This window comes from Sinocyclocheilus grahami, unplaced genomic scaffold, assembly GCF_001515645.1.
Source record: "Sinocyclocheilus grahami isolate Dianchi unplaced genomic scaffold, SAMN03320097.WGS_v1.1 scaffold628.1, whole genome shotgun sequence".
In the NCBI taxonomy this organism is placed as follows: Eukaryota; Metazoa; Chordata; class Actinopteri; order Cypriniformes; family Cyprinidae; genus Sinocyclocheilus; species Sinocyclocheilus grahami.
In genome coordinates, this window is record NW_015505807.1 from 367,151 (window position 1) to 382,188 (window position 15,038).

Here is a 15,038-nt window from a genome sequence, read left to right on the forward strand (position 1 = left end):
CAATCAGCCTGTGGCACTGCTCAGGTGTAATGGAAGCTCAGGTTGCTTTGATAGCGGCCTTCAGCTCATCTGCATTGTTACCCAACAATGCAGATGAGCTGAAGGCCGCTATCAAAGCAACCTGAGCTTCCATTACACCTGAGCAGTGCCACAGGCTGATTGTCTCCATGCCACGCCGCACTGATGCAGTAATTCATGCAAAAGGAGGCCCAACCAAGTATTGAGTACATGTACAGTAAATGAACATACTTTCCAGAAGGCCAACAATTCACTAAAAAATTTTTTTTATTGGTCTTATGAAGTATTCTAATTTGTTGAGATAGTGAATTGGTGGGTTCACAATTAAAAGAACCAAAGACTTAAACTACTTCAGTCTGTTTGCATTGAATTTATTTAATACATGAGTGTCACAATTTGAGTTGAATTACTGAAATAAATTAACTTTTCCATGACATTCTAATTTATTGAGATGTGTGTGTGTGTGTATATATATACAAAATGTATTTTATGCTGGTGATATAATTTGTGGTGAAAATTTAGAAGAAACTTTTGAACAGTGTTTGTTTGCGTGTATTAATTTTTTTTTTAACATTCAATTTAATTACAGAACTGGAAAAGAGGGACAGCCTAAAGAGTACTACACTCTTGACTCTATTCTTTTCCTGCTCAACAATGTGCATCTTCCTCACCCGTCCTATGTGCGGAGAGCTGCAGTAAGTACAATCGCTCGGTATATAGCGCGCACACTCTAAAATGTGTTTAAAGTGTGCTACTTTTTTTATTATTATTTTTGTGTCATTTATTTTCATGATATTTAAGTACATTTAAACCCTGCCTCTCCCAGAAGTCAGAGTCTGCTGTAATGCAAGAGTTCGTCTTATATTCAGGTTTTAATTCAAGCTTACAACCCTCTACGCACACCTTGGCAATATAATCGCCATTGGCTAGTAAATTTTTTTGTTTACTCGCCAGATAAAAGTTAAAAAAAAAAACGGTGTTTACTTTATTTTTATAACAGTTTTACAAATGAGGAGGACATTCACAAATTGAGGTTTTTGCCGATTTTGTCAGGTTTTGCTCACTTTTGGGTACAAATTTGTCCCCAAAATATGGTTAAGTACACACACATATGATTCCACCCAATCAGCTTATCTTTGTAAAATGGAACAGCTTCTTAAATAACTGAATGTGCACTCTTAACTTCAGCCAATCAAGCATTATATTATGATAATTAAGCACTATTTAATGATAGAACTAGTGATTAGAACTAAAACTTGGTAACCATGAATGAATGCATATTTGTCATTTTAACTGAACTTAAGACTGGTGGTGGTGTTTAAGATATTGTTGGTCATAGGTAATAGTAATTATTATTAAAAGATACTACTACTACTATTATTATCTGCTGGGTTCATGAATATTAATCACGTTGTCAGCGTTCGCTCGAACTGATTTTCTGAAATCAAAACAGGGACGGTAATAGATGAGCGCCAGCCAACGAGAGCTGTTTGAGCATTAGCTCCGCCCACTGCCGAGAAACCGGCATATCTTCTGCTTGTTCTTAAAAGCAGAATAATTCTAAATGAACTGTTATTTTGACAGGAAAATACAACAAAGAATATGGTTTACATGTAGCGCGTCGATTCAGTGTGGTATGCAAGACTCTCGCTCGCTCTCTTTGCATGTGTGAGAAACACAGCGATATCAGTAAAGCGACGGCGAGTCGTGCGCCTTCATACTAGTTTATGGTACGTCAAATACAGGTGCGCTGCGTGCTACATACTGCGCATCCATTGAGTACCTGACATGATCCATTGAGTGCATCCAAATAGTACAGATCGCTTGACGGAGAGCGAAACTCTCAAGCGCTCAGTCAGCATGTTTATCGAGTGAAAATCTGTGTTGAATGCCTCTCACACACATTCGCCCAGAATAAGATCTAGTCGCATATGCGAGTGATTTACTCGCAATGTAGAGGGTTGGCTTAGTTCGCTGTCTATAAACGGGAAATATCCTTATCTTAATGGTTTTCTTTTATAATGTAGGCCTAGTTTGTGTGCACAGGTGGTTGGAAAGTAAAATGCAAGCCTGCTTCTGTGATTGCAGACAGAGAACATCCCTGTTGTAAGACGACCCGACAGAAAAGACTTGCTGTCCTATCTCAATGGAGAAAGCTGTAAGTGTGACGAGGAATCGCAGACATTAGTCTTCAAGCTCTTTATTAAAACAACATTTATTTATCTGGTTGTCATTTAATTCAATTTTACAGCATCATCAACGAGTATCGACAGAAGTGCACCCATTGAGATTGGTTTACAAAGGCCGACGCAAGGTGTGTGTTTTTTTTTTTATTTGAGCGTATTCTTGCCATTAAAAAAAAAATCATAATAGGCCATAATTAGATCTTAATTTTAGAGCATGTAGTAATAATAATTTGATGAAATGTCATCTTTCAAGATTTAAAGTAGTCAAAAGTGCCTCTAATTGAACGATCACCCGTATCCTGGCATTAAATTGCAATTGTTTTAACAGTTAAAAGGGCAGCAGATGAAGTGTCTTCAGAGGCAAAAAAGCCTCGGGTTGAGGTAAGAAGCATTTTAAAACTTAAATACAAAAAAAGATCTGTTTTGCAGTTTGAAATGCTGAAAAGCAACATGCCTGGATGCTGCTTATGATTTTTGCATGCGCTTCTCAGGATGAAGAGCGTGTGCGTCTGGATAAGGAGCGTCTGGCTGCTCGCCTCGAGGCTCATAAGGAAAGCATTGTGCAGACAGATCAGATCCGGTATGATCAAACTGATCCAGCATTTTAAGACTGTGCACAAAAATATGTACAAAAGGTTTTCCTCAATATCATCTTTTGTGTTCAGCAGAAGATAATAATGCATACAGGTTTGGAACAACAGTAAATGATGGCAATATTCTCATTTTTAGATGGACTATCCCTTCAATAAGTTTTCTAAATTACATTTTTAATATTTAGTTTCTAATATTTTTGTGTAATTACAGTTATATTAACCTAGTAAAGCTGTGTTGTTTAGTAAATATAATCAATTTAAGGAATTGCCTAACAATTATTTTAACGATCTAAGCGCATGGGCTGAAGCGCATGGCGCACAAATCAACTTTTGCTAGTTTAATGATGGGAAAAACGGTCAGCGCGCCAGGCACATGGTCCAAAAGGGATGTACCTATTCTCTTAATGAGTCATGGGTGTGCTTTGTGCGTAACGTGCTGTCAGCCAATCAGAGTCTTATCTCCTATTCCCTTTAAATGCCAGTTGTGCTCGTGCTATGGCGGATTTGCTAGATTTTGCAAGAGCAAAGACTGAACGCTTCTTCAGAGAGGAAAGGTTCTGCTCGTGTGTGAGGTTAAAGCATGTGAGCATACCATCTACGGGGCGCAGTAATAATCTTTTACATTGTAATCCTTTCATTTTTAATATTTGAGATGTTTGTGTGCTGCTGCGTGTGTATTAAGCAGAGTGTGCAACCGCCTATAGGCGCATATTACTAACGCGCCCTTTAAATAATATTCAAAAAATACTGCGCCATTGACTTTAGACCAGGTTTTAGTTGGTCAATGGTGCACTCAGTTTTCAGTTGCCTTAAAATAGCAATGCGCTCACAATTCGCCTGAACACACCTTTTTTTCAGACCAGCACGCCCATGGGCGCAAGTTCATTTGCTATTTAAACAACGTCGCACTGGATGTGAAAATAACTGCGTCGGGCTGAAACTAAAAAAAAAACATTGGCATCACATTGCACCAGGTGTAGGATAGGGCCCTTTTTTGTTATTATTCACAATATAACACGGCTTGTCATATCTTAACTGTTTAGTTCTCCTAGTTTATCTAATTATTCTTCTGATCTTAGGTCTCTGTCAGAAGCCATGTCTGTGGAGAAGATTGCTGCTATCAAGGCCAAAATCATGGCCAAGAAGCGTTCTACCATCAAGACTGACCTGGACGATGACATCACCCAGAAACAGAGAAGCTTCGTGGATGCTGAGGTGGACGTGACCAGAGACATTGTGAGCCGAGAGAGAGTGTGGCGGACGAGGACGACCATTTTACAGAGCTCTGGCAAGGTAAGAGACACTCAGGGCTGTCCATTTAAGACATTAAAGGGATAGTTCATCCAAAAATGAAAATGTGATGTTTATCTGCTTACCCCCAGGGCATCCAAGATGTAGGTGACTTTGTTTCTTCAGTAGAACACAAATGATGATTTTTAACTTTAACCGTTGCAGTCTGTCAGTCATATAATGCATGGCAATGGTAACAAAATCTATGAGAGTAAAAAAACCATGCACAGACAAATCCAAATTAAACCCTGCGGCTCGTGACGGCACATTGATGTCCTAAGACACTAAACGATCGGTTTGTGCCAGAAACCGAACAGTATTTATATCATATTTTACCTCTAATACACCACTATGTCCAACTGTCTTTGGGCGCGCGCGCGCACGGCATCCGCTGCGTGAGGTGTGTACGCGCTCTGGCGTAGTTTACAACAAAGTCACCTACATCTTGGATGCCCTGGGGGTAAGCAGATAAACATCACATTTTCATTTTTGGGTGAACTAGCCCTTTAACATATATTAAAATATATAAATAAATGGCATCATGGACATTAGACTTTCCTACCCAATGTCTCTTCAATAATTTACTCTGCTGCCACTATCTTTGAAATGTATATTAATGAATTAATCAACATTTAATCAAGTTGCATATCCAGTTAAAGTGAAATGTTCTAATTTAGCAGAATTTGCAGCTGATAATTTGCAGCATTGTTGGCAACAAAAAATACTGAAAATATATTTTAAGTTGTTGGACACAGATGTTTATTCATTTTTTTTCCTTTAAAAAAAAAAAAAAATACATGCATTTACATTTTTTATTTCAAGCTATTTATTGGCGAAGTAAAATTATTTACATCTAGATTTCATACTTGTTGCAACTATTATTATTATTATATTTTTCAAACTATTTATTGCCTAATTAAAATGATATATATCTGGATTGTTGCAGCCGGTGTTTTGGTGGTTCTAATATATAAAACAGTTGTCCTACAGGTGGTGGTGTTTCACTGATCAAACAGATGTGGTCTTGTTCGGATTATTTTGTTAGGGTTGGATTTTGAATGGTTAGTTAAATCATAACTTGGTTTAAAGTCATGTTTGTGTTGTTTTTTTTTCCCCTCTCTCCTATACTTTCTTTCATAAACAGTTGTGCACAATTGAGAAAGATAAATGTTAGTTATATTTAAAGGATATGAACTCCTGAACATGATGATCTTTTGATGTTGTAGAATTTCTCCAAAAATATATTTGCCATCCTACAATCAGTGAAGGCGCGGGAGGAAGGTCGAGCCCCTGAACAGAGACAGACCCAGAACCAAACGCAGGTGGTGAGTACACGAACAGAGCCGCTTTATTAATGTGCCAGTGTTTGTGGTTTGTTTCCTTATCAGCTGTATATCAGAATAGGTGGGTTTTTAAAAAAAAATAGAACTTCAAAGGGCCATACAGCTCGCTTGGTACATAAGCCGTGTTTGCTTCAGTTATTAACAATTGCTAGGACGCATTTCTCAATATTTAAAACACTTTTTCAAAACTCTTCACTCAGCTTTCATAACAAACTTTAATTTTAGCACAGCAGTTAATTTTACATTCATAATTCACTTAAACTACCAAAACCACTTCATACATGTCTCAAATCAGCTCATTCTTCCAAAACACTATAAAAGTTTGTTGTCACTCATAAAACAGTGACCTAAAAAAAACACTTAACAGTAGGGATGTAATGATTAACTGCGAGCCGGTCGAAAATCGAATCAAATATGTGACTATTCAAATCGGTTGCGATGCTAAACAAATCGCGATACAATTGGAGTAGGAGTTTATATAAATGTATCTTTGAGGGGAACTGACTATCTTTAGAATCGTTTACGTGGTATTTTCTTTTCACCTTGCCTCTGAACAATGCATATTAAAGTAGTGTTCATAAGCAGCTCTGCTTTGTTTACAGCGGTAACCCAGGAAACACTATCATTGCTGTTCATAAGCGCCACCTGCTGTCAGAGAGTGAATCTGCAGCTCGTCTGCTGTTTCGTTCAGATGTTTTTATGTAGTATTTTTTCAAAAATACTAAAGTCAGACCATTCTGTTTTTGCTTCAAATTTCGAAATTATGCAGTCTAATTTAGATTAAAAACTAATCTAAATGTATGCTGCATCTTTGTTTGGATCATGATTAAAATGCAGTGGTTGCCTCTAATTTTAAATGGAAAGAGCACAGACAAAGCCTTAGTTTGTTCATATTAAGCGATTTCTTTTATTTGTGTATCTTGTTTGATTTGGGGTTAATTTCAATTTAGTTTTATTTCAATTTCACAAAGAAACTTGCAGCAATATCCTAATAAAACGACACATTTTCATTTACTGTATAATGTCTTCGATCTCATTTTGTTAAAAAACGTGAGAAAATCGAATCGTGAAATCAAAATCGTGAATCAGATCATGAGTTGAGTGAATCGTTACATTCCTACTTAACAGGTAGATTTACTGTGTGTGTGTGTGTGTGTGTGTGTGTGTGTGTAAACTATATGTGACCCTGGACCACAAAACCAGTCATAAGGGTCAATTTTTCAAAATTGAGATTTATACATCTGAAAGCTGAATAAATAAACTTTCCATTGATTTATGGAAATTACTCTACAAATTAATTTTAATACTGATTTAATTTGATTGGTAACTTATATTTCTTATTCTACTTGTTCTTATTCTGTCATTTTAATTACAATTTTTAAAAAGCTTATAAAATATAATTTTTTTTAAAGAATTTGACAAAAGATGACATACTTTTAATAAAGTTAGAGGAGTCAAATATCACCTCGTAATGGGAAGGCTACTTTTTGATAACATTTTAGATTATTGATTAGAAGGTGCTCCTAAAATTTTGAACGTGCTCCTAAATTTTAAGTTCGGGGCACTATAAAGAAAAGTAAGCGTATAGCCCTGCCAAACAAAGTAGTTCGTCTTTCACAACGAAACACACAGCGTCTCCACGACAGGCAGCAACAATACTACAGCGAGAATAAAAGTTACGCCACTTTTCTTTGCGTGAACATTTGGGCGGCGTTATGCAAATCCTCCCACACAGTGAGGTAGATATGTGGGGCGTGTCTGAACAAAGCGTTTTAGGAAGGCGTGGCTGAGTGTTCACTTTTAGAAAAAATATCTATCTCTTTGGGTTTGAGACTTTAATCTTTGAGACTTTACGGATCTTCTGTATGCACAGCTTTTAACACTTCAAAGACAAAGGAAAACATGAAATCGCATCATATGACCCCTTTAACATATGAGCTTAAATAGTCTACTTGTGTTTGTTAATGCCCTCCAATTGTTTTTATCCCATAGGATCCAGCAATAAGAAATAAACAGCCAGTCCCAGCTGCCTACAACAGATACGATCAGGAGCGATTCAAAGGAAAAGAAGGTAAGTTGGATTTAGTTTTGACCTTTGGAGCACCAAACATGTTGGTTAAATGGTAATGCAGAAAATACCTGCACAGACAATTAAAAAAAAAAAAAAAAGTTCTTCTTTAGTACCTTTTAAATCTTTGGTTTGACGAACCGTATGAAAACTACTTTGGGGTTTGTGACCCACAGGTTAGGAAACTGATCTAGGAAATGTAGAAGCAGCACTTTTAGTAATACGTAACCTCTATAAGAATTAAATAATTTCAAAAGAATTATAATTTGGTTACTAGCAAGCTACCATTGTTTATCGAATCTGTGAAGAGGTCATTAAGTGTATAATCGGTTTATTATAGTGCTGTTAAATGATTAATCGTGATTAATCACATCCAAAATAAGTTGTTTTCATGTGTGTGTACTGTATATTTATTATGCATATATAAATACTTTATTATTACAAATATTTACGTGTGTGTGTATATCTATATACAGTATATATAAACAAAACAAATTTTTTCTTAAATATTCACATGTGTGTGTATTTATGTATACATAATAAATATACACCATACACGCACACATGAAAACAAAAACTTTTATTTTGTATGCGTAATCGTTTGACAGCACTAGTTTATAGGGGTATGACGAGATCTCGTGGCACGAGATCTCGCGAGTTCCGTCTGGTCTCGCGTGAACGTGTCGATATCCTGGTGCTATTGGCATATGTCAGACCTTTCAGACATATATGCATTACACTGGCTTATTCACCAGCAGTGGTATGTAAGATATTTTATGTTCACCTGTGAATACAATATGCTTACCTGCTGTTAACAGGACGCTCCAGTGTTTAACTAATCACATCAATCTGAACGATTGGGCTAGTGCTGCTTCCTCAAGAACCTTTTATCATTCTCACATGTTTTAAGCCTTGTCACTTTAAACATTAAAGTGTTTTAAGCCATTCAAGTGTGAGACAGCGTGAAAGAGATTTCAGTGTGGTAATCGCGCACTGTGAGACTGTTTCTGTGCGCACGCATGCAAAAAGCCGCAGCTCAGACAGCATATGCGAGAACCAAATTGAGTTCTCTTTCGCGTTTTCTTGACCAAATGCACACAAAATAATGTCAGAATCACGGTCTTGACGAGTATCCACGTAAACACGTATTGTTTCCGAACCGTTCTTCACCCCAAACAAGCAGGTTCACGACTTCTTCCTCCCCGGCTCAAATGCATAAGCAGTTGCACTTATTATGGGCTCAACAGTCCTTTTTAAGTTTGTCTTCCTCAATTTAAAAACAAGTGTGTGTTCAAAAAGTAAAGAAATGCTTATATTAGTGCACTGTCCAATGGAGCGAACCAACCCTGTGACGTCACACGTGGTGGTACTGCAAGATGGCGGCACCCTTGCTCCAAAAGCTATAACAAAACATACTTTTTCTTTAAAACGGTTACATCGTGGAAATCAGTATACTAAATGATGTAAACTTGACTGACTGATTCACTTCCACTTTAAAGTGATATTTGTGGCGTTTATTATTTATTTGTATTTATACTATTTGTAATATTTGTGTAATTACTTGCCTGTCAGTCGAATTTGTGGCAGAACATTTTGCAGTGTTTACATGTTTATTATGGCATATAATTCATTAAAATAGAAGTTTAATTTCATAAAGTACCAAGTTGATTTCAAAATGCACCTAGATTTTTTTGCATTTTGTTTTTCAGTTGAATAAAAGACTATTTTTCCTATATATTTCATCATTGAGGATTTGTTTAAAAATCTCGTCTCGTTCTCGTGAACCCAATCTCGTGTCTTGTCTCGTGGGATAAGTGTCTCGTCACACCCCTACTAGTATATTATGATGATGAAACCCCCAAAATGCAATTGAGGCTTATTGGAAAAATATGTAGTTTTTAAGAACTGATTGATTTAGAAGCTCATCAGGTGAGTAAATGATTTAGAAACTTTTTTTTTTTTTTTTTTTTTTACAGAAACGGAGGGTTTCAAAATCGACACTATGGGAACTTACCATGGCATGACACTGAAGTCTGTGACGGTGAGTTCATATGATTTGAGTATGATTTTGAAATGTCTGTGCCATAGAACCAGTCACCAATGAGGCCTTCCATTTGTGAATCAGACAGGTTTATTCATTGGATTTATTTGGTCCAGTTCATCGGAATTTCTAGGTTCATCAAAAACATCTTCGTGTAGATGGGGAAAATCTATGCTCCGCCTGTTTCTTTTTTCAGTTTGCCAAGCCTTTATTTGCATGCAAGTTTTGGGTGTAACTGATTAAATTAGTAACTGTTAAACCTCACGCACCCAGTGTATGACACATTGCCAACTGTGTCTGGGTTGTTCTGTCGCAGCTAGAATTGCAACTTCCGTGTTGAAATTCACTTCGTTGTTGGACTGCTATTTGGTCAAAGCAGTTGAAGATCCAGGTTATGTGTTTCATCGTTACTCCTGTTAAACACCAATGAATGACAAATATTGTTTGGCTTTAAATAGGGATGTACAGTGTTTTTCAGTTTTTTTGTTGTTTTTTCCCACATAGCTGATTTGCTTTATTTTTACGAAGGCTGTATTCAAATTACTGTCATGTCTATCTTACAAAAGAGTACATTATTTTAAAGAGTGTATATCTGAATACCTCAGACCTTGCATGTCACTCGTGGAGGGTTCATAAATGTCCATTCGCAACATGAGCAAAGTGAGGGAGTATTTAGACTTAAAATAAAATGAAAAAGTTTTGTTTAACAATTATTCTTTGTTTATGCACTTGTTATACTGCCAGTTATTAGAGATCGCAGTTGAGCGTTTAAAGCGCCTCCTGCTGGCAGAGAATGAATTTGCACTTTCAATAAGCCCGTCTGCTGTATTATATATTTCCCCGAGGGGAAGTGCCGCCACACATAGTGTAAGTCTGTGGGAAACACTGCTACAGCCAGTTATTCTACTTTGAAATGTTTTGTGTCGGAATGTACCTGATGTCAATATTACATACTGCACCTCTAATACCTGTGTGCCCTCCTATGGGTTTCCAAAAATGTATTTATTTATTTTTGGGCTTTTAGGTTACTGTTGAATGGGAAATTAGGACTGTGGGAGTATGTGTAGTGGTAGCTGTTTTCAGGTAGAGTCTGTGTGGGGAACATATTTATTAGATCCCCTGCTGATTTTGTAAGTTTGCCCACTTACAAATAAATGAAGGGTCTGTAATTTTTATGGTAGGTTTATTTTAACGTGAAGAGACAGAATATCAACCAAAAGCTGAGGGAAGGAGGTTCTCGTCCAAGATTTTACAGAACATGGCCCCGTTCATTTGCCCCTCAATGCGGTGAAGTGGTCCTGTACCCTTAGCAGAAAAACGGCAACAAAGCATAATGTTTCCACCTCCGTGCTTGACTGTAGGGATGGTGTTCTTGGGGTCATAGTCAGCATTTCTCTCCCTCCAAACATGGCGAGTCGAGTTAATGCCAAAGAGCTCAAGTTTGGTCACAAAAACAGAGTAAGGAGAGATGACTTGATAGGATGATGGTGAATGATTTGAGCACCACCGACAAACACCTAATCTTGTAAATGACTCCCTGATGCCCGCAGTTTATATACAGTATAATTACCCAACGATATAATTGCGGCTAGATATTGAAGTATATTTTTCCTCCCATCTCGTATCTATTCCCTTTAGGGGTTCCATTTTTTTTATAATGGAAATGTCCTAGCCTTATGAGCAGTTGATTTATGCTAATTGACAGACTGTTATGTTAATAAGTGCCGTCATTCGGTTATGTTTATTATATTAATGTTTCAGCACGTTACAATCATTATATGGCTTGAGTTAAGGTAGCCTATCTTCTGAATTAAACCGTTTATCATATAGAATTGAAAGCTTGGATCCCGTCTCTCTCCCTCGATCTCTGTTTATGGGTGTTTGTGTGTGCATGCGGGGGAGGGGTGCAATTTTTGAGTAATAATCTAATAATACCCAGTGATTTTCGAATATTATTTTTGCTTGGAATGCCCATCCCTAGTACTGACAGACTTTCACGTGTGCTGTGTGTTTGATGTCCTGAAGCTTGATCGCAGCTGCGGTTCAATGCACTTGCATCTCCGAATACTTATATACGAAATTGATGTAAACACAGTCAGTTATGTTTTCAGAACAGGACAAAACATCTGATATCGAAATAGAAGTGTGCATTGGTGTGAATGTAGCCTGTTAAAGCTGCCACTGTCTGTGATCTCGTCAGTAATAATCAAACAGCAATAATGCTAAGGAAAAAAGAAAAACCCATAACTATTATTGTCTGTAAACTTTCGGATGGCCTACTTAAAGAACACTTATTTTTCAAATAAGTAATTATTTTAAAAAGTAGCCTGCTTATATAATTTCATGAAAACAAATAAAGTAAAATTTGCACAAAATAAATTTGATATCAAATGTGTTTGAAAATGTAGCCATGTGCAGTAATATTGAGAATGTGACTCCGGGATATTGAGTTCGATTGATATCAAATTGTTGACATGATAATCGTAATTTAATTGAATCGTGAAACCAGTGAAGATTCACACCCCTATTTATAAGATGGCAGTACTGACTTACAGAGATTCCGACTATAAACAAAAAGCATAGAAACTGCGATTTTGATTAGAATGTAAAATTGTAAAGATGTATTTGCACAGCAGAATAATTAATTAGGAAAAAATGTAGATCAAGAATAGTTTTGGAATCGGATCGTGACTCCCAGGATCGGATCGGATCGTGAAGTGCCTAAAGATAATGTTTAGGCATTGCCAATGTTGATAGAAATGTGTGATTCCTAGTCCGAGGATGTGAATGGCTCCAAGTAGGATGTCATGTGCTGTCATCTCGAAATTATGGTAATTACGACATTGCATCAACAGCATGTCTCCATCTCATGGTTTTACACTTTTGCTGTTATTACTTGTTTCTATGCTTAGACAATGTTACCAAAAATGCACCAAAAAAAAATGTGTAGAGTAATAATTAAAGGACTAAAATCTAAATCCTCATTCAATCCTGATATTTCATAGCATTTAACTCTTTGATTTAAGTTTTCGTTCTCCATTCCCTTTGTTGATTGTAGTGTTTACAATGCCGTGTAGATACTGATTACATGGAATCTGGATTACTTCATCGGATTCCAGAAATTAAGTACCGTATTGATCCGAATATAAGACGATGTTTTTTTTCTTGGAAACGCATCTGAAAAAACTCGGTCGTCTTATATTCAGGGTCTAGACTTTGACGTGTCAATAATACACCCACAACAATAGGTGGCGCCAAATACGCATAAAACGAGTGTGCCATTTTTAATTAGATTATATTGCATTTTTAAAAATGCTCGTAATCCAATTACTTTTTAGAGATTACATCATTACATATGCACAAAATGGCAGTAAATTATTCATAATTTGATTCACCTTCTTTCTATCTACCTTATTTTCCTTTCTAAAAAATTCTACTCGGGTGTTTTATGTATTTTAAAGTGAGTTAATTAGGTTAAGTTGACATTTTTATGATTTAAACTCACAGACCCACTGCAATTCAATCACGAACCCAAGTTCAGGAAACGGCCAAAAGATCTTTATTCTACCAATTGACTCTCTATTGGATGGTAAATGCTACACTTGTGGTCCTTTAAGTGCATTGGTTGAACCAAAATGACCACATTTTCTTGAATGCATTATAGCTGTAATATCTTTTAGTATCTCGAAGACCCTTTTCGGCTTATTCACAATCCGATAAAATTCACCATTAAAAATAATAATACTTAAACCACAACTGAATATTTTTGTACCCATTTAATCAGCCAGGTTTGTGAAAATAATCAGTCATTAAGATTAAAATAATGAAAAAAATGATGATCAAAAAAACTATGGTTTTGTTGTTATATTTGGCAGAATCTCCAAAAAAAAACTGTCCGCTTATTGAACGTTTCACCCTGTTGTTTGGCAGGGATTGTGCTTGTTGCTCTGCAGGTGCTGCCAGTACTGGATCAGCTCATTGGGGTGAAGCCCATGAGAGGTGATCAGGTTGCTGTACCTACAGCTAGAGTAGGGCACTCGCCAGTGGTTGAACAGATGTTCATTTGGTGGTGGCTCTGGCTCTATCTTCAGTTTAGCTAGACACATACCCACGTAAACGTCTTCTAAATGCAGTCTGGGTATGGTCAGAGATGCCACATATATCCTTTGAGCCATATCACCTGAGAAGACATATCCAGTCCCAGAACAAAATGTGGGGTATCGCCTACCAGGGTACACTTCTGGGGGCATATACCATTTACTCTCATTGTTTCGGTTTGGGGAGAAGTCTATCATGTGAAGTCCTGTGAAATACTTCTGTGTCCGCTGCCCTTTGGGCTTTAGGATTTTGTCTATGAGGAATTCGGTGTTGACAAACATATCGCTATCTGTCTTCATGACATATTTGGCCTCGGGACAATACTTTGTGATCCAGTACATCCCCATCAGCGTTTTTAGGGTAAGGTTGTTGTAAGTATCCCTGTAATCTTGCTGGATGATGTCATGATACCTGTCACTTTCTTCCTCTATTGTGTGCTGTAGTTTGCTGCCATTTCTTTGAGTGTCTTGATTTACACCTATGAAAAAAAGCCGGACGAAACCCAAACCCCCAGCCACACTTTCATTGGCCCATGTTTTCCTGATGGCATCCCTGGCGTCTGTTTTCTTGGGCTCAACTGCAATCAAAAGCACTAAGAAAGGAGCTCGCAGCAGACATGAGTATGGTTCGTTATGGATGTACTCATAAGGCTCATCTTCAAGTATCCTTGCCACTCTCATCTCTTCGTTCAAACTGATGTTCAAAAGCGAGGAGTTTTCCAACTCCTGCTGTAAACTTTCATCCGAAGCTGAGATCATATTTTCATTTGTCGTTAGTAGTTTAGAGGACTCTTCAAGTTCCTTCAACTTTAATAGCTTAGTCATGGTGGAGTTGAAGGAGGTTTTAATGGTTTGGAGCTCTTGAGTAGCAAGCGTCTCCTTGGTGATTTGACTATGCCTCTGACCCTGAAAAACGAGGCCTCCCGCAAACACGAGCACAATGAGGAAAAGTGTGAGACTGCAGTATCTGTGCCTCCGCTTCAATCGCATGATCTCTTTTGGGTTCTTTGGATTTGTCAAGCCTCTCAGAGTAAATTCTCAGTCCAGATATGTGGAAACCTGCAAATAAAAAAAAGGAAATTTATTTTTTTTACTTGTTACTGAGGAAAATTTGCAGTATTTTAATTTCTGTATACAGTGGATTTAAAAGTGGCGTTTTTATACATGGAGCACTGTGCTACATTCTTCTTGGTAGTAGAAAGTATGGCTAGGTTGAATGAAGGTAAATACTGCAGGGCTCGCAAAATTTAAATATCCCTGGTAGCCCTTCGGGCAGACACACTTCAGATTTTGGTACCCCGAGATGAATTTAAGTATACATAATATATATACAGTATATATAAAATGCATATACAGTGGTTATAGAAAAGCCCCCCCCCCCCCCCCCCACAAAAAAAAATCA

General features: G+C 37.2%; 2 protein-coding genes across 2 annotated transcripts in view; one reads left to right on the plus strand and one right to left on the minus strand.

Moving 5' to 3' along the window:
• Positions 1–15,038, plus strand: part of LOC107558003 (parafibromin-like) — a 38,285-nt gene that overhangs the window by 2,333 nt on the left and 20,914 nt on the right. The window contains exons 2-10 of the mRNA XM_016241604.1: positions 608–713; positions 2,107–2,176; positions 2,270–2,332; positions 2,533–2,585; positions 2,696–2,784; positions 3,877–4,090; positions 5,314–5,412; positions 7,423–7,501; positions 9,475–9,539. Of these exons, the coding sequence (XP_016097090.1) occupies positions 608–713; positions 2,107–2,176; positions 2,270–2,332; positions 2,533–2,585; positions 2,696–2,784; positions 3,877–4,090; positions 5,314–5,412; positions 7,423–7,501; positions 9,475–9,539 (838 nt within the window). The remainder of the gene's footprint in view (positions 1–607; positions 714–2,106; positions 2,177–2,269; positions 2,333–2,532; positions 2,586–2,695; positions 2,785–3,876; positions 4,091–5,313; positions 5,413–7,422; positions 7,502–9,474; positions 9,540–15,038) is intronic.
• The window catches only part of LOC107558019 (beta-1,3-galactosyltransferase 2), an 11,898-nt gene continuing 10,160 nt past the window's right edge, over positions 13,301–15,038 (minus strand). Inside the window, exon 2 of the mRNA XM_016241620.1 lies at positions 13,301–14,695. Coding sequence (XP_016097106.1) covers positions 13,451–14,626 — 1,176 coding nt within the window. The 5' untranslated portion in view covers positions 14,627–14,695 and the 3' untranslated portion in view covers positions 13,301–13,450. The remainder of the gene's footprint in view (positions 14,696–15,038) is intronic.